Source organism: Acanthochromis polyacanthus, chromosome 17, assembly GCF_021347895.1.
Source record: "Acanthochromis polyacanthus isolate Apoly-LR-REF ecotype Palm Island chromosome 17, KAUST_Apoly_ChrSc, whole genome shotgun sequence".
Classification (NCBI taxonomy): domain Eukaryota; kingdom Metazoa; phylum Chordata; class Actinopteri; family Pomacentridae; genus Acanthochromis; species Acanthochromis polyacanthus.
Window position 1 is genome coordinate 25,617,411 of NC_067129.1, and position 19,002 is coordinate 25,636,412.

The window sequence follows — 19,002 nt, forward strand, 5'->3', positions numbered from 1 at the left end:
CAGTTTCATTTAGGACAATCTCTCACCCCTTCTAAACCAAACAATATGTGGTAATTAACACATATGCAAAGTTATTGTCTTCACTAATCATGTTTTAATTTCATTTTCACCAAAACTCCCCAGTCACTTGCAGTATATTGTAGTCTAACCTTTGAACAACAGCTCAAGTGAAGTTACTAATTGACTGTGTGTGGGCCTTTGCTCCTTTGAAGCAGGAAGCAGTATAGTTTGTCACTGGTTATACATGTTAGCATAAGGCCTGACCAGCAATGTCAGACAACCTGGATTTAAAACCTGAGTGTTTAACCGCTCAAAGTTTGGAGCTGTTTCTCTAGTGTTACTAAAACCAGAATTCAAGGCCTACAACATGCAGGTCAAACCTGTCTTTGCAATGAAAAACAAACAAACATATTGTTAGCCTATAATTTAATTTGGTTGTCATGAAAACTAAAATATAAACAACTTTCATAACATTTTTAATTGAAATATATGCCATTTTAACAAAAATGATATAGGGCTGTCTTCAGCGATGACAAAGTTTTATTTGGATTTCCATGCCATCTAGTGGACTAGAGCTTCAATTAGTGTCTCAAACTAGATGCGGCTTTAATTTATCAAAAAATGTTGCATCCAGAAATGTAAAGTAATTAAGTAATTTTAAATACTGTACTTAAGTATAATTTTTAGGGACTCTCGTAATTCTTTATACTTTGACATCACAGCAATCCAGAAGTAAACATGGTGCTTTTTTTGTTGACCTTTTAGCCTTATTTTATTCAATAGGTGCAGTGGAGACAGACAGAAAAGTAGGGAGAAGCGTGGGGGGAAGACATGCAGCAAAGAGAGTGAGAGAGAGAGTGATCTGTTTTTTTTTCAAACATCCAGTTTGAAAAAAAAAAACAGATCAACAGACAATTGAAAAACACAAGAAAGATTCTAGAACTCTGCTGTAGAATTCATCCACAACTGTTGACAATGCAGGAATGTAACCGAGGTACTTAGGTTATAACAGCTGTTTTCATGTTGCAATCGAACAGACGTAAGCATCGACAAACTGTTGGATTATTTCTTCATTTCTGGAGATCATTCAGGACTTTATTTCCATCAGCATGGCTCAGAGAACACAACCAGAACATGCAGTTCGGTTCAACATCACACCAGAGCAAGCTGCTTCCAAAGGCTTCAAAGGGCCTGGATTTTGCAAGAAATTTTCTAGTTTGATAGAACTCCTCGTTGAAAAGGAGCAGTCATTCCAGCAGGAAGAGGCCAGCAAGACCAGCTCAAGCAAACTGGAAGAACTGCTGTCTCTGCAGAGAAGGCTAATCAACTTGTTGCTACAAGCTGAGCTGGAGGCCAAGAATGAAGACCAGGCCTCTTCCCAGACCCAGACTGTGACCATGAATTGGGCCGATGCCATGGTTCACAGAGAACTTGACTACCAAGAAAATGAGGACTTGAAAATGCAAGTCGAATCCTTGATGACCGAGAATAAAAAAATGCAGGAAGAAAACAACAAGCTGCAGAAAGAAAATCAGGCATTGGTAGAAAAGACTCAAAGACTGGAGGAGAAGATCAGGCAGACTGAGAAAGTTAACATCTAAGCGGACATCAGGTTCAAGACTGATCAGAATGAAACTATCCAGACAGAGAAATCACAACTCCAAGATCAGAACAACGAGAGATCCCTCCAGATCAAAAAGCTGGAGGAAATGCTCTTCCAAGAATCTTGCAAGAATCAAGAGATGGTGGAGAACGTTAAGTTCATGGAAGAGCAGACCAGAGCAAATCAGGAACTGCTCAGGAGACAAAAAGACCTGCAGGAAAGAATCAGACAACAAATACAAAATAATCAGGAACTGCAGGACCTTTGGATCCAAAAGAAAAACAAAAAGAGACTTTTCAAGTTTTTTAGGAGGACCAAAGGTAAAAAGAGCAACAAAAAAACAAGTGATGAGGTGATCGAGGAGACAAATGAACAAGCAGAAGCAAATGAACAACAGGAGCAGGAGAAAAAAGCCAAGAATAAGAAAAAGAGCTTCTGGAGTTGGCTCAAGGGCAACAAGAAGGCGGAGTAGCCTCCCCCTTCCTCCATTTCCTCACCCCTTCTGCCTCCTTTCTCCTCACCTCTTCAACCTCTGTCACCCTCATCCTCTCTATTTCTTCCATTTCCTTCCATCCTTTGCTTTCCCTACTACTCTTTCTTTCTATTCTTTCTATTCCACCTTTCCTTTCCTTTCCTTTCCTCTCCTGTCTTGTGTCCTGTCTCGTGTCATGTCTCGTGTCCTGTCCTGCATCCTGTCCTGTGTCCTATGTGTTCTATGTTCCCCTCTAAAGAATCGTCATCTTATCGCAGTGGAGGGGTTGAGTGTCCCTGTGATGCTGGGAGTTACGGTGCCTTGTGAAAGTATTCGGCCCCCTTGAACTTTTCAACCTTTCGCCACATTTCAGGCTTCAAACATAAAGATATAAAATTTTAATCTTTTGTCAAGAATCAACAACAAGTGGGACACAATCGTGAAGTGGAACGAAATTTATTGGATATTTTATACTTTTTTAACAAATAAAAAACTGAAAAGTGGGGTGTGCAATATTATTCGGCCCCTTTACTTTCAGTGCAGCAAACTCACTCCAGAAGTTCAGTGAGGATCTCTGAATGATCCAATGTTGTCCTAAATGACTGATGATGATAAATAGAATCCACCTGTGTGTAATCAAGTCTCCGTATAAATGCACCTGCTCTGTGATAGTCTCAGGGTTCTGTTTAAAGTGCAGAGAGCATCATGAAGACCAAGGAACACACCAGGCAGGTCCGAGATACTGTTGTGGAGAAGTTTAAAGCCGGATTTGGATACAAAAAGATTTCCCAAGCTTTAAACATCTCAAGGAGCACTGTGCAAGCAATCATATTGAAATGGAAGAAGTATCAGACCACTGCAAATCTACCAAGACCCGGCCGTCTCTCTAAACTTTCACCTCCAACAAGGAGAAGACTGATCAGAGATGCAGCCAAGAGGCCCATGATCACTCTGGATGAACTGCAGAGATCTACAGCTGAGGTGGGAGAGTCTGTCCATAGGACAACAATCAGTCGTACACTGCACAAATCTGGCCTTTATGGAAGAGTGGCAAGAAGAAAGCCATTTCTCAAAGATATTCAGAAAAAGTCTCGTTTGAAGTTTGCCACAAGCCACCTGGGAGACACACCAAACATGTGGAAGAAGGTGCTCTGGTCAGATGAAACCAAAATGGAACTTTTTGGCCACAATGCAAAACGATGTGTTTGGCGTAAAAGCAACACAGCTCATCACCCTGAACACACCATCCCCACTGTCAAACATGGTGGTGGCAGCCTCATGGTTTGGGCCTGCTTTTCTTCAGCAGGGACAGGGAAGATGGTTAAAATTGATGAGAAGATGAATGGAGCCAAACCCAGAGGAAAATTTTACTGCTCAAAGCTTGCTCTTCTACAGCTCAGGAGACAAATTTGAGATTCTCATGTCAGCCTCATTTTAGTTTCTATTTTGTCTAAAGGTTTCTCATACGTTTCTCCTAAAATTCACTAGGAGAAATAGGTGAGACAGGATAATTAGAAGGAGTCATACTTGAGACTTGTGGGAGATACCTTGCTAATCTCAATACAGTGTTTTTAATGGCTCCTTTATTTCTCCTCTGGAAAAGAAAATGAACAATAGTGGAGCTCCTACAGAGCAATATGTGAGACTCACTCACAGATCCACATGAGCATGACAGACTTGGAATCAAACCACAACCTTCTGGGTGTGAGACAGCCACCCACTGAGCTATACCACCCTATGCACATATTAATCTGCACACACACACCTTACAAATGCTGCAACAAATAAGAAGTTTCCAGGATACAGCCTAAACATCTTGAGGCACTTATAATAATATATGGTGACTTCAATCATGTCACCCTCTCCTCCCACTTGACTGGATTTATCATTCTAAACAACACGGATCATCCACTCATAATATCGTGATGGGCCTCTCTCTTGACTGCAGGACGGAAAAATATAGAAGATCTTTGTACCCACAGCGATCAGGCTTTATAATTCTATAGCAAATAGCAGATGAGCTGACAGACAAATGAATTTCCCTTTTGGGATGAATCTGAATCTTTATTAATTAATTTAAAAAATATATCATGTGGATTACAATAAAGTCAACATGATAGATGATTAAAAACAACCAAAACGTTGATCTGAGTCTGAGAATTCAATGAGCGCTTGTGGAGATCTCTTCATTTGCTCTGTCTGAGCTTAGTATGAGATGCATGAACTGAAGCTGGGATGAGAATAGATGGAGTTCTTAGAGAGAGCTCTCTGATTTCTCTGCCTGAGATCACAAAGAGACAGAAAAGTTGAGAAACTCTGAGAATTATATGAGAGCTTGTTGAGATCTCTTCTGAAACTTTAAAGGAGACTAAACTGAGATTTAGTGCATCTTATTGCTCAGGAGAAAAAAAATGAGACACAGGAGAAATAAGCCTTAGTCTCAGTTTGGTGTCACGCAGATCTCAAAGTTGTCTAGGAGAAGTAAATGAAACATTTTTGAGATCTCTTTTTGAATTTTCTTTTCCTCTGGGAATACAGGACCATTCTGGAAGAAAACCTGTTGGAGTCTGCAAAAGACCTGAGACTGGGATGGAGATTTATCTTCCAACAGGACAATGATCCAAAACATAAAGCCAAATCTACAATGGAATGGTTCACAAATAAACGTATCCAGGTGTTAGAATGGCCAAGTCAAAGTCCAGACCTGAATCCAATCGAGAATCTGTGGGCAGAGCTGAAGACTGCTGTTCACAAACGCTCTCCATCCAACCTCACTGAGCTCCAGCTGTTTTGCAAGGAAGAATGGGCAAGAATTTCAGTCTCTCGATGTGCAAAACTGATAGAGACATACCCCAAGCGACTTGCAGCTGTAATTGCAGCAAAAGGTGGCGTTACAAAGTATTAATGCAAGGGGGCCGAATAATATTGCACGCCCCACTTTTCAGGTTTTTATTTGTTAAAAAAGTTTAAAATATCCAATAAATTTCGTTCCACTTCACGATTGTGTCCCACTTGTTGTTGATTCTTGACAAAAAATTAAAATTTTATATCTTTATGTTTGAAGCCTGAAATGTGGCGAAAGTTTGAAAAGTTCAAGGGGGCCGAATACTTTCACAAGGCACTGTATGTTGTCGGGGGCAATAGCCCCTGGTAGGGTCTCCCAAGGCAAATTGGTTCTAGGTGAGGGACCAGACAAACAGCGATTCTGAAAACCCTGATGACATTTAACAGTTTGTTTTTTTTTGACATTTTAATTGAATGCAATGTTTTCAGTATTTTTTTAAATAGCTGTAAGAATTAGCTAATAATTTTTTTTACCATAGAGCAATGTATAGTGTCACTACAAGGCTTCAGCTCCAAACCTGTTGCAATTCTAGAAATATTAACCTCTCGATTTTAAGATATCAAAGAATAAAAATTCTGAATAAATCTTCAGAAAAATAAAAAATACAAATGGTCTGAATACACCTTCTTTTTAACATGTTTTTAAAAATTTTTCTACTTCAAAAATAAAACACTTTATATTTGTATTGTACAAAAAACAGAAATTATAGAAGATAAGTCATGTTAATATTTTAACATATTCAAACAACCATACAAATAAAACAGCACAAGTGAAATACTGATGTGAAACCTCAGTTTTTATGATTTATTTGATCTTCCACTTTTCTTGTTATAACCCAGACAAGGCTTCGAAATGATTTTTTTTTACCACATCCGCCACGTCGGTCCACTTTTCATCTACCTAAAATATTCATATATCCAATATTAGCTCTTTGTTTCGGCAAGCTATTTGATAATAGGTTTAGGAAAAACTGTACTTGATCCGATTTAGAAATTAGATTTCTTTGTAACACAACACACATGTATTTCGTGAGCCTCATAAACATTTTTTTCCACATTAAAATGACTCAGAGCTCTTTGTTGATGTCCAAATTTTAACAACACACATCTGGAAAAATAGGACACCAGCAAAGAGACAGAAAAAGAAAATCAAACAAGATGAAACAAAGACAAGCACTAACAAAAGTGATGACAAAAAAAATCCCATATCTGGTGCAAAACCATAAAAACACTAACAAAACAACATAGAAACCCATACAAATACGGCAAAAAATTTAAATTAAAGAAAGAGATCTGTTGTTTTTATTTCTGGGAGATGATATGTTTGTTGTCTCTGGATTTTTTTGATCCATATGTAAATATTAGCACATTTCACATCATCATGTTGATATCAGCCTGGAGATAAAATGTCTTTTTTTAATATACTTGACTGAAAATGATCCAAAATTTTGAAATCAATAGAAGACTGAGGTGGAACAGCTGGGATTTAAACTGTCTGCTTCATAATCCAGTCATTAATTATCAGTTATTTCATCATATCTGTTATGATTGTGCAAAAACTCCCCTTTTTCATTTTGTGTGTGTGTGTGTGTGTGTGAGAGAGAGAGAGAGAGAGAGAGAGAGAGAGAGAAAGAGAGAGAGAGAGAGTGGGAATGAAATTCAGGCCACTGCATCGGGACCAGCCCTGGTACTACGTGGGTCACCCGCTTAACCCGTTGAGCTAGTATCCGGGTGCCAAACGTGGTGATTTTTACTCCACTACATTTATTTGCTAACTTCAATTATGTTGCTTATTCAGATTCATATTACAAAATGTAATCAAGAAATAAATGATGATGTAATATTATAGATTTAGATAAAACTTTGTTGATCCCCAGGGGGAAATTTACGAACTATCCAGTATTAAATAAAGTTATAAAAATCAGCTTCACCTTTACCAGCTGCAACATCAAAGTAACAAACACATTAATGCATCAATAGTTGTAATCCAGGTACGTAATATACAGATGTACATATACATATGCATTCAGAAATATGCCATCCTGCTTAATGAGTATTTTGGTACTTCAGGTAGATTGGTGGAACCTTCTTCTGTATTTGTGGCCTAATGAACAAATTTCTGTACACAATATTAATTGTATCTGAATACTTGCAATGCTAAAAGTTGTTATTGTCCAGTAGGGCGTGTCAATTTTGAAAAAGTATTCATATATAATATGAGGGGTGTTAAAACTATGTGTGATGACAAATGAAACTCAGAAATACTTGTAATCATGAAATAAAATGATATCTTGCTTGGTAAATCATCACTTGAAAATAATGGATATTGACAAATTTTAGTTCAATATTTCATTGACAACAATATTTGTTTTTGGAGTTATATCTCTCTTTATATAAATAATTAAATTAAACCTTATGCTCTATTACAAGTTTATATGTGCATAAATTATTTGTGAAGATCATTTGATCAGTTTGGAAAGCCGAGTCTTATGGCTATCGGCGGGGATTCAACAAATGTCAACACAGGCTGGTCAGGTGGTGTTATGCACTGGGTAGAAGAGAAGCTTGGTCGTAAGTTAAACTGGCTTGTTTGCAGTCTTCATACCAATGAGCTTCCTCTGAGACATTTGATTACAGCACTTGATGGTGAGACTCTATCAAACAATAAGTGGGCTGGAGACATTGGTAAGATGTTGGACTCAGCCACCGATCTCGAAATCAACCCTTCTTATACAAAGATAGATATTGGGGCGCCTCCAATACATTTAAAGAAGGAGATTTTGAAAGAATTATCCACAGATCAATCATATGGCTACCAGATTACCCAGGCAATCAAAACAGGACATCTCCCAAGTAATCTGGCTCTTCTTGAAGTAGGTCCTATTAGCCACTCAAGGTGGCTCACAACGGCAAATAGACTCTGTCGCATCTGGGTGTCAAAACATGGGCTTAAGGGGAAAACACTAAAACATCTGAGAATGATTATTGAGTTCATTGTCGGTGTTTACTACCCATGCTGGTTCAACATCAAAGTAAAACATTCCTGGATTGAAGGACCCCGGCATGTCCTGTTTCAGCTACAGCAGCTGAGACACAGAAGAAGACTGTGGTGGATGTTGTGATGCCTACAGTTCAACGCTCAACCTGGTACGCTTTCAGTGAGGCTATCATCCAAACACTGATTTGCTCTGATGATGCAGAGGAACGAAAGCAAGGTGTCCAGAAGATTCTTGATTTGAGAGGAGTTGGAGATGAAAAAGCACAACTCGGGGATAATTCTGTTCGTGTCAGGAAGACACCTGCTATTAACCCGAATGCATCAACTTTGTTGGAGCTGATTGACTGGTCTGATGGTGTGTATGAACCTCCACTGACCTGTGGACTGCCTACCACTGAGATAAAGCGCTTCAGTGATGTACCAATGCAAGTACCACAATGGCCATGTCATGCTCAAGGTATAGAGCAGTGCGTGAAACAGGTGACAGAGGCTGCAAGTAAGGTGTATACCCACGACAAACGTAAATGGTTGTATTTATATAGCGCTTTTATCCAAAGCACTTTACATGATATGTCGCATTTACCCATTCACACACACATTCACACACTGATGGCGGGAGCTGCCATGCAAGGTGCTAACCACAACCCATCAGGAGCAATTAGAGGTTCTCAGGGACACCTCGACGAGAGCACGACAGGCCGAGGATCGAACCGGCAACCTTCCAGTTACAAGACGGTCACTCTACCCACTGAGCCATGCCGCCCCTACAGCCGAGCCCAAGAGGCCAGTAGATGTCTGATGTCCAAGAATGAGTCCAAGCAAGACTTGATGAAGCTTTTGGTTTAAGCTAACTGTTCTGGCAGTTCAAGTTGACACTTTATTTGTGGACTTTTTCTCAAATTTCTTTTCATGTTTGATGAATAAATGTTAAATTCTTGAAAACTCGATTACTGCCTTTTTAACTGGTTATACACTGCACAACATGTTCACATTTACCAAGCTAAACCATGTCCGATTTCAAAATAAAAAGTTTTTCTGGTATTCATAAACCATATAACATATTTTTCCTGCCCCTCATTTGAGCTATTATCAAAAATTAATTTTCATGTCAAAATTGACACGCCCTATTGTCCAGTCTGGTTCTGTACTAGTCTGTCTAACTAGTCCTGAATTCATCCTGCTAAAATTTCCACCTGCTCCAGCAAGTCAGACATCCAGTGACTGCCTTGTTCTGCCTTATAGTTGTGCCAAGAGAATCTTCACTCCTTTTCCGACTGTATCTTTTCCACAAATAATATATGTGTCATTAGAGAGCTAACCTCTGGTTAAAGCTACATGTTTCATCAAAAACAAGCTACAGTTGTAACAAAACTGTCATCTATGCTCATAAAACTTTTGAAATCAAAATTTTTGAGCTGACAAGGAATGTGTCGGTTTTTCATTGTTACAACTTATGTTTAGGCAGAAATTCTTGAGAAGCAGCTGCTAAGAACTGCTAAGAGGACATTTTCCAATCTGCATTTTTAAATGAGGTTCTTGCCAGGAAGATACTTGCATAATTCATATTGTCTGATTGCTTATTTACCATTTGCTGTATTTTGGGGCGGGCTGCATAGTGCAGTAGTGGTTAGCACTTTCGCCTCGCAGCAAGAAGATCCCTGGTTCGAGTCCTGGGGTGGGCCTGGGATCTTTCTGCATGGAGTTTGCATGTTCTCCCTGTGCATGCGTGGGTTTTCTCCGGGTACTCCGGCTTCCTCCCAAAGTCCAAAAATATGCTGAGGTTAATTGATCATTCTAAATTGCCCGTAGGTGTGAATGTGAGTGTGATTGTCTGTCTGTATATGTAGCCCTGCGACAGACTGGTGACCTGTCCAGGGTGTCCCCTGCCTTCTTCCGAGTCAGCTGGGATGGACTCCAGCACTCCCCATGACCCTAGTGAGGATAAAGCAGTGTATAGAGAATGGATGGATGGATGAATTTTGGGGCTTTAGCACACAGAGAAATTCATCAGAGAAAAACAACTTGACTCATGAACATTTTTTATTACATTTATTTTTAGGACAGACCACGATTGACTGAATTCAAAATTATCTTGAAAATTTTGGTGAAATGACGAACATGAATCCAGTCATTCTCTTATCATTGGTGCTGTGTTTGGAAATGCCCTATAGATTCATTGACCTTCAACTGACATGATTGTTAATGATATCTCGATTGCACTTCATTTTCATTTTTTTCCCCTGCATTTTCAGCAAATCTGTTGAAACTGCTTCTTGTGTATTTTTTTTTTTTTTTTTGGAATGTTTGTCCGTTTGTGTAACCAAGCTTTGGCCTTGGTTGTGTATTCCTGAGAGCAGACTCAGACAGAGTGTATACACATGCACAGATGGTTGTACCTTTCCCACACAAATGAAAATTATCCTTTGAGACAGAACACTCGCAGACAATCTTTTGTGCCACATTTTGTACCTTCAGTCAGCAGAACATTGCAATGCAGACATAAGATATGTGTACTCCAAATATCCCATCCGGATTGAACATTAACCCTGGTCTCCCTCAAGGGGAGGAGTCTGTCTGTGGCCAAAATAAATGTTTGGATGTACAACACTTGCACTGTTACATCTGCCTGAGTGGGCAGCTGACCTGATGGGAAAGAAACAAAGCATGAAGTCAAGTAGAGGTAATGCATTCACACACTGCAAATTTAAGTGTTTTTAGCTATATTGCATGATTTCTCCCATCCATGTTGTTGCATATTTCATTATTACATTTTCTTGTACAGTATATTGTGAATTTTCTATGTGTATCTTTCTTATTCTTGTCATCTTTGAATTCTTCCATGCAGTAGTTAGGATTTTATTTTGAAGGAAATTCTCAGCTACACTGTGTTAACAAAGTAATAAAGAATATACACTATAGATTATACCAAAGAAATATACAATTTCTGGATTTTAAACACATTCAAGCAAAAACGATTTTTAACTATAGTTACAGCGCTATATATTTTAAATAGCAAATTCTAATTTTCCACAGAATCAGCAGAGCTCTGGTAATTTGTCTTTGTTTGTATCTTGAAGTTCACTGTGTCCTATGATGTTAAAAGAAGGTTTATGGTGAGGAAAAGCAAACAGTGGCCCATTAGCTGCTCTGAAGTGTTTGAGGTATTCAGGAGAGCTCCATGGATGTGATGTGCCAGCTAGATTTCCTCAGGGAGCAAAAGACTTAAGTGTGGTGGCGATAATTCATCATTCACCATTTGTTAGTTTTTATTTCACACCATGTCAGAGGAACAAGGACTGAGTGTCACTGACATGACGGACCTCACAGATAAACACAGTGTTGCAGATTAGAGGACAGTGATAGCTTCGTGCGTCAGCTGCAGACATTTTCATACTTGCAAATGGCTGCTATGGGAGACTGGTTGGGTAAATTGGAAAAAAAAAAAATTTTTTTCTTTGGTTGAACCTTTCTGGAGGCTGATCAAGACAGTTCTTGTTCTTTGACAGCAAGAACCTCCAAACAGTTCTGTGTCAGAGCAGTATCAATGACGTACACACTGACTATTTACCAAGAGCTTTGTGGATGACTCAGTGACATTGACTTAACTTTCACCATGCAAGAAAACTTATCACATACAATGTAATTATTAATCTGTGATGAAACCTCAAAGTAGATCAGTAAATAGGCTTTAAAGGACTCTTAGTGGTAGCTTCAGCATCTCTGTATGACTTCTGTTTGTCTGCAAGCCAAGGTTCTGTTAGTTTACCAGTGATGTTGTATGTTGCATATTTCAATACAGATTTCTTATTGGGATGCCAGAATACCTGCTTAACACTGAACAACCAGAATGGAAATGTGTATATTTTTTTAATATGTAGCTCTACTGCTGGAGAATATTATTAACATAAAGTTTATTTTTTACTGTATTGTCACTCTGTCTAATTGGACACACTTCCAAATAAAAAAAACAAAACTGTTGGAGACCTCTAGTGGTGTGATGGTTAAATGCAGGCTGCATAATGGCTCCACTGCTGTGTAAACTTGCACTTCTGGCCAGGGGGTCTTTGTTGCAGGTCATAGTCTCTGTCCTCCCTCTCTACTGTCTAAACACAAGTAGTAGGCCTATCTACTTTATTTTAAACACAAACATAGATGAGAAAACATGAAAAGAAGGGAAGCACGCACACACACACACGCACACTTTTGAATAGTTTACATAAACATTATTGGGCCTAAAATGGATCCATCCCGCACAGACATGGTAACTGTCAAGCAGGGCAAGAAACAATGAAAACAAGAGAAGATTGATGTATTTCATTATTGAGTCCTTACACTCCTGACATGTCATAGAGATGAGTTGTGGATCCGCAAATCACTTCCACAATGTCATGATAGGACTGCTTGGATTAGCTCAAATGTCAGTTTGTTCTTGGCTGTCATTGAAGCTTGCTTAGCGGCTCAGATTTGCAGTAAAAAAAAAGTCATGTGTCTCAGATTGTTTTTTATGTGAGTGTTATCTTACTCCCACACGGTCAGTGTCCCTGACGCCCGATGCAATAATCCAACTCAGTTTTGTAGGTCAAAGTAAACTTTAACACAAACACTGATTCATATCAAACTGCTATCAGATGTTTGTTACACATTTGCAATTTTTCATTTTCTTTAATTCCCTCCCATTTTAGAGAGGACAAAGACTAAAGATAATGACATGCAGTCAAACCCTGTTTTATGTGGCCTGAACTGACAAAGTCAGCAGTTGTGTCATTCAAGGCTCACACACCAGTCTCACTGCTGAGCTGATCCTACACAGTTTAGTAGATCGAGCAACAGGCATTTACTGAGCTGTAAGTTCAAATTATCATACTGTAATGTAATTCGCAGTTAATGATACTATATGATTAGTATTGCTATCATGCAAATTTTGATCTGTGTAGAACCAGTATAGATTAAAATGGGAACCAGTGTTACATAAGTGTGGAAATGTGTAGATATGGAATTTCTCGTGTATGCCTTTTATGCTGGCAAAGTCATTCACTTCATTTGATTTCTGTTTTTCAAGGTTTGGTGGAAGGCATATGTTTGACTGAGTAAGTTTGCTTTTTATCAAATTCTTCACATCAGTTCTCCTTGTGAATGCCATTGCTAGTGCTAACAATATAGGAAGATCAGAGCAGAACATTTAGACAACAAAAACAAAATGCCACTCATTTTTTCTCTCAAAAATCTGGATTATATTAACGTATATAGCATGGCAGGATTTTAAAATGTTGTATTTGACTTGGCTTGGCATGTTGACTTTTGGAACGTCGTAATCTTCAAGACTTTGGGCCCCAGATAAGGCCAACCGTGCAGAGATAAATACTGTTATTGTTGTGATAACAGGTCAGACTGCGTGTTAATGTGCACAACAAATTGTGATTGAATTGCAATTGATGCAAATGACAATATGTTTCAATAAAAACTATTAAAACATATACAGTGAACCCTCGCTATAACGCGGTTCACCTTTCACGGCTTCTCTGTTTCACGGATTCTTTTAGTGCAGTTTTTTTAATGCTTTTTTTAAACAGTTCATTGTGTTCTGCATCCTGATTGGCTAAGGGACTGACCAACGTGAACAGTCTCCGAGCCTCGTCTCCTCTGCCATACAGGCCAGCGCTGCCTGCTGTGGAGTGCTGAATCATTTCTCTCCATGTAGTGAGACACCCTGAAAGACGGAGCCGACGGAGCAGCCTTTTATTCTTTTCCCCCGCCGTCTCTGGCCACCGCAGCCGCGCTCCCCTGGAGAAGAGCGCGGGCGGGAGCCTTCCCCACCCCCAACTGCTCCAATTGATTCAGCCGGCCCGCTCTCTGAGGCAAGAGTACCGCCGCGGCGTCCACCTGGCTGCAGCTGCAGCGCTCCCCCAAGTGCAGTATTGTATAATAACTGTAAAAAAAAAATAAAGCTGACTACTTCACGGATTTCGCATATCGCGGGTTCTCTTTGGAACGTAACCCCCGCGATAAACGAGGGTTCACTGTATTGCAAATAATTACAGCAATGATTCTCAATGCATTTGCTTAAAAACTAGACTTCAAGTTCTTAAGGCAAAGTGAGCACTTTCACTTCACAGCTACAAGATCCCTGGTCTGGGATCTTTCTGTGTGGAGTTTGCATGTTTTCCCTGTGGGTTTTCACTGGGTTCTCCAGTTTCCTCTCACAGTCCAAAGACATGCTGAGATTAACTGGTGATTCTAAATTGTCTGTAGGTGTGAATGTGAGAGTGTTTATTTGTCTCTCTGTGTAGCCCTGTGATAGTCTGTTGAACTGTCCAGTCCAGATGAACCCTAAGTATTGCAGTGCTGTGGGGTTGCTTGGGGGATCCACATCCTCTTCCGGAGGACCTCTGGCGGGGAAGGCAGGCTGCTCTGGCAGAGGTGATTGGATGAGCAGCAGCTGAGTAGGTCCGCAGCTGCTCTGCATCCTCTCATCAGGAACCGTGACAATAAGTCAGCTGGGATAGACTCTAGCCACCATGCAACCCCAATGAGGATTAAATGCTGTATAGATAATGAAGGAATAATAAGTTAAAATGTAATATTCACTTTAGAACTTACTTTTATTTGATATCTACTGATACCAAATTAGACAATTTAGAACCAGTTTGTAACTATAGTTAAATGTCTCTCTTTCCCTTTGAAGGAATTTCACATTTAATCCTAAAGAGGGAATAGACAATCCAGTGATGGACATCACAGATGGTGCAGGTATCCTACATACAATTTTAATAATGTATGTGTAGTAAAGGACAATATAAATGTGCTCTATGAGAGTTTATTCTATTTTCCCTGGTTCAGACTCTGAGTCGACACCCACCCCACGCCTGTGTGTTCTGAAACGAGAGGAAGAGGAGTCCTATGGCTTTCATCTACGCGTGGAGAAGGGTTGCCAAGGACACGTAATCAGAAATGTGGTGTCAGGAGGGGTAGCAGAGCGTCACGGCCTTCACAATGGAGACAGGCTGCTGGAAGTCAACAACTGCTATGTTGTTGATGCTCCTGATGCTGAGGTAAGACGAGCTTCCTTCATTATTTAAAGGACAACTTATGGGATTCTAACTTGATCTACTGTATTTTTCTATTTATAAATCAGGTGGCTCGAAAGATAAAGCTAAGTGGACAGCAGTTATGTTTATTAGTGTTGGATGGGGAGGAATATGAGCTGGCTGTGGCCCGAGGTCATGACTTGCGAAGTCTGGTCAGAGCTTACAAAGATGAAGACTGCAAACTACCGAGACTCTGCCACATCCGCAAGGATCCTGCCTCCGGTCTGGGCATCAACTTTACACCATTGGAAGGTAACACTTCTCCTGGCAATTGCACGAAGTCCTAAGTTCGAGATTAGATTCAGCTGCTCCTTGTGTTTCTGCTCTGTAGGAGGGAAAGGTCGCTTCTCTGTGAGCCTGGTGACAGGAGGAGCAGCAGAAAAGGCAGGTGTTTGTAAGGGAGATCGCCTGGTCTGGATGGATGGAGCCATGGTGTCTGATCTCACACACTCTGCCCTCAGCAGAATGGTTCGTAGGATGCTGTTTTTTTTGTTGTTGTTGTTTTTAAAAATAATAATGCAAAAGTAAAGTCACCAAATAATGGATGCACTGAAAAAGTTCAAATCAAAATGTACACAAAAAATGGCACATGGACATAAACACAATACCCCTAGCAGGCCTGATGTTATTGTATCCAGTCTTGCTTTAAAAAAATCTTTTGTTATAGATGAGAAAATGTGGCAACCACATCACCATTCTGGTGGTTGATAGTGAGAGTGAACAGAAGTACATGCAGAAAAGGATACCCATCCTGCCCACCATGGCTGTTCCACATAACCTGCCTTATAGAGCAAGAAAACTCCACCTCGTCTCTGGATCTGAGGGCTATGGGTTCCTCCTTCGACTGGAAAAGTCACCATCAGGACGCACATGTGAGAGTGCAATAAAATGGCACAAAACTCAAACCTAAATTAGTGTTTCACTTAAATTTTGGTGTCTTCATGATCAATAGATCATGTTCTGCGTGACATGGACAAAGACAGTCCAGCAGAGAAGGCAGGGATGCGTGACGGAGATATGCTGCTGGAGGTCAATGGAGAGTCGGTGGAGTCACTGAAGCATGAGGAGATTGTGGACAGAGTGAGACTGAGTGGACAACAGGTGTCCCTCACCACCATCCCTCCCCAGGGGCTGGAGTTTTATACGCAGGTGGGCTCCACTTACCAGATACATGTCTTATCCAAAGTATTTCTTTTATATCCAGAGGCTTAAATGGTGCATCCATCTGGAAACCAGATTTAAACATATTTTTGTCTTGATAAGGGTCTATTTTTTTAGTGTCATTCATTTATCTCTTTGCAGCTGGGTCTGTCTCCTCTTCTGTATTGTGAGGATGAAGCTGTTGAGAATGTAAAGGACAACAGTGTGCCAGCCTCCGCAGTAGAACAGTCACCACCAAAGGAAATGGATGGTCTGAGACTCTGTTCTGTCCAAAAAGGCCCTTTGGGATTTGGCTTTACCCTGCGTTGTGTTCCAGAAAGTCCTGGGACATTCATCAGTCAGGTAGAAATTAAAATTGTTTTGGATTGACAAAAGAAAGAGAAAATAATTTTTTGGTCAAATGTGATAGATTTTGATTTCTTGCCTCACTTTAGGTGACTTTTGATGGTCCTGGGCAGTGTGCTGGACTAGTTGTGGGTGATGTAGTGATTGAAGTCAATGGACAAAATGTGGAGGAGAAAAATCTGGAAGATGTGATGATGCTTATGAAAGGAGGACATTCTGCTTCATTACTAGTCATAGATAAGATTCACTACAACAAGAAAAATAAGACTGGCACATCTAATACAGAAGTCACTGACACAGAGGTAAAAAATTATTCAAGATAATATATGACAGTAATGTTTACACAAATGATCAATTTATTAAAGAGCACGATCTCTAACACATGTTCTTGCTCATTTCTCTGCAGGAGGGTGATAAGTACGAGATAACAATTTTGTGAGCGGCAAGACATTGAATCCTGAAGACATTCTCCACCACCATATCCCTGCGGTGATTTTAAACTGAGCTGAACAGGAGAAAAAGACTTCTAATATCAATATTAGACGGGAGTACGTTACCTCAGTACAATCCCAGAGTTTCACAAAGGAACTCGAATAACAAAACGGATAAAATAAGCTGCATGTAAATTAGATTTGAATTAGTTCTGAAAATAGTGTATTGATGGTAACATCATGACATTGTTTTCATTATTTTACACTTCTTATAGTGCATAGTGTTAGTCAACAATTACAACGCCTGACCTCACTTGTAAAATATCACAAATTTAATTTTAATAACATACGGATATGAAACACTACCAGGCTTAAATAATAATCTGGATGGATTAGACAAATGATCCATTCAGAGATATGAGCTGTCATCCTCTGTGATCTGTATATGAAAAGCCTTTTAAGATTTATTGCAAAACTGAATAAAGTGTTAATTGTGTTTTTGGCAGTCGTCTCATGCTTGTTCTTGCTCAGTGTATAATGCAGAAGCTGACTGCAGCTGTTACATTGATTTCTTTTCTTTGAGATTTTAAAGAGTCATTTAATTGAAAGTTTTTACTATTTACCATCCATGTGCTATGACAAAGGCTCAAAAATGACAGTCTTATAAATAGAATAGAAACCTACAAAAAGAGCCATGACCTAACCCTTCCAGACATTTTTTAAAAGCTGATTTGCCCAAAATTATCAATGTTTTGTCAGAATTAAAAGCCAGAAATATTCATGTAACTTATCTGACCCAATCTGTTTTGTAACTAATGTGACAAACAGCTGGTAAACTGCATTTTCATTACTGTTCTCCAGTTTTGATTAATCAGCTGTCTTTAATCTAATGGATTTAATCATATAAATGGTGCTAATAATACAATAGTGCAGTTCATGTCACCAAAATATTCACCTTGTATTAAAAATATCCAACTAAATGCTATGCACATCAGATATTTTCCATCAAGGACAAAAAGAGGCAAAAAAACAAAAACTAAGGAACATCAGTTTAACATCAGCTTTGGAGGATTGACAGTCCAATTAAAATGTTCTGGTTCTGTCACTTTTAAATGGTTAATCGTGTTATAAATATAACTGTCAATGTTCTGTAGTTTCCTGTTTTCTTTTATTACCGTGTATGGTAAGCATTTTGTTAATAAAGAAAAACTAAGATGACACTTTTATCTTTTATCAAAGATAAATTCTCTTTACACCGCTTTATCCTCACTAGAGTCGCAGGGGATGCTGGAGCCTATCCCACCTGACTCGGGTGAAGGCAGGGGACACCCTGGACAGGTCGCCAGTCTGTCGCAGGGCTACATATACAGACAAACACTCACATTCACACCTACGGGCAATTGTGAGTGATCAATTAACCTCAGCATATTTTTGGACTGGAGGAAGCCGGAGTGCCCAGAGAAAACCCACGCATGCACAGGGAGAACATGCAAACTCCATGCAGAAAGATCCCAGGCTCAGGCCGGGATTTGAACGGAGGATCTTCTTGCTGCAAGGCGAAAGTGCTAACCACTACTGCACTGTGCAGCCCAAAGAAGATTATGTTCTCTTAAACATGACATTCCAACAAAACTTCATTAAACCCTAATATCATCATAATTGTACATTATGTTGAGAAAGATGGGGTGGAAAGGTACTGAATTTTAGACTGCACAGATTTAGGCATTTATTACAAATTGTTAAAATTTTTCATGAACAGTTTATTTGTGACTACACTCATAACCACCACAGATACAGTCTTAAAAAATAAGAAAAATCAGTGATCATCTCCAGTATTCAATGAGGAAACATGTAAACAAAGAGTCTGAGTTCACTTTTGTGTCCAGGAAACAGTTTGGGGATCATGAGGACCAAACAGCAAAGTACAGTGAACACACTGAACTGCTAACAGGAAATTCTTTTAACAATGCAAAATGGAAAAAACCACGAGAAGGACCAAAAATGATGTAGCCTTCCTCCTGGTCAAGTGCAAAGTGTTCAGTTCTCTATGTAATGTGATCTTT

The 19,002-nt window shown here is 39.5% G+C and overlaps 1 protein-coding gene across 2 annotated transcripts; it reads left to right on the top strand.

Annotated features, from left to right (window-relative positions):
- Positions 1 to 10,503: 10,503 nt before the first annotated feature.
- On the top strand, positions 10,504 to 17,435 carry nherf4b (NHERF family PDZ scaffold protein 4b). 2 transcript variants are annotated; one of them, XM_022209411.2, is made up of 11 exons: positions 10,504 to 10,597; positions 12,977 to 13,004; positions 14,600 to 14,664; positions 14,755 to 14,966; positions 15,050 to 15,254; positions 15,334 to 15,470; positions 15,670 to 15,874; positions 15,955 to 16,151; positions 16,305 to 16,505; positions 16,598 to 16,810; positions 16,915 to 17,435. In XM_022209411.2, the coding sequence occupies exons 1-11, from the start codon at positions 10,507 to 10,509 to the stop codon at positions 16,945 to 16,947; spliced, it is 1,587 nt and encodes a 528-aa protein (XP_022065103.2). In that variant the 5' UTR covers positions 10,504 to 10,506; the 3' UTR covers positions 16,948 to 17,435. The 2 variants fall into 2 exon arrangements, with proteins under 2 accessions (XP_022065103.2, XP_051793727.1); XM_051937767.1 differs by lacking the exon at positions 12,977 to 13,004 and having other exon boundaries at positions 10,579 to 10,597.
- The last annotated feature ends 1,567 nt before the right edge of the window (positions 17,436 to 19,002 follow it).

Bases quoted from the DNA above. Each gene is read 5' to 3' on its own strand.
- nherf4b (XM_022209411.2), top strand. From the start codon at position 10,507: ATGTTTGGATGTACAACACTTGCACTGTTACATCTGCCTGAGTGGGCA. The intron at 14,967-15,049 runs GTAAGACGAGCT...TTTATAAATCAG, and splicing joins TTGATGCTCCTGATGCTGAG to GTGGCTCGAAAGATAAAGCT. The intron at 16,811-16,914 runs GTAAAAAATTAT...ATTTCTCTGCAG, and splicing joins CAGAAGTCACTGACACAGAG to GAGGGTGATAAGTACGAGAT.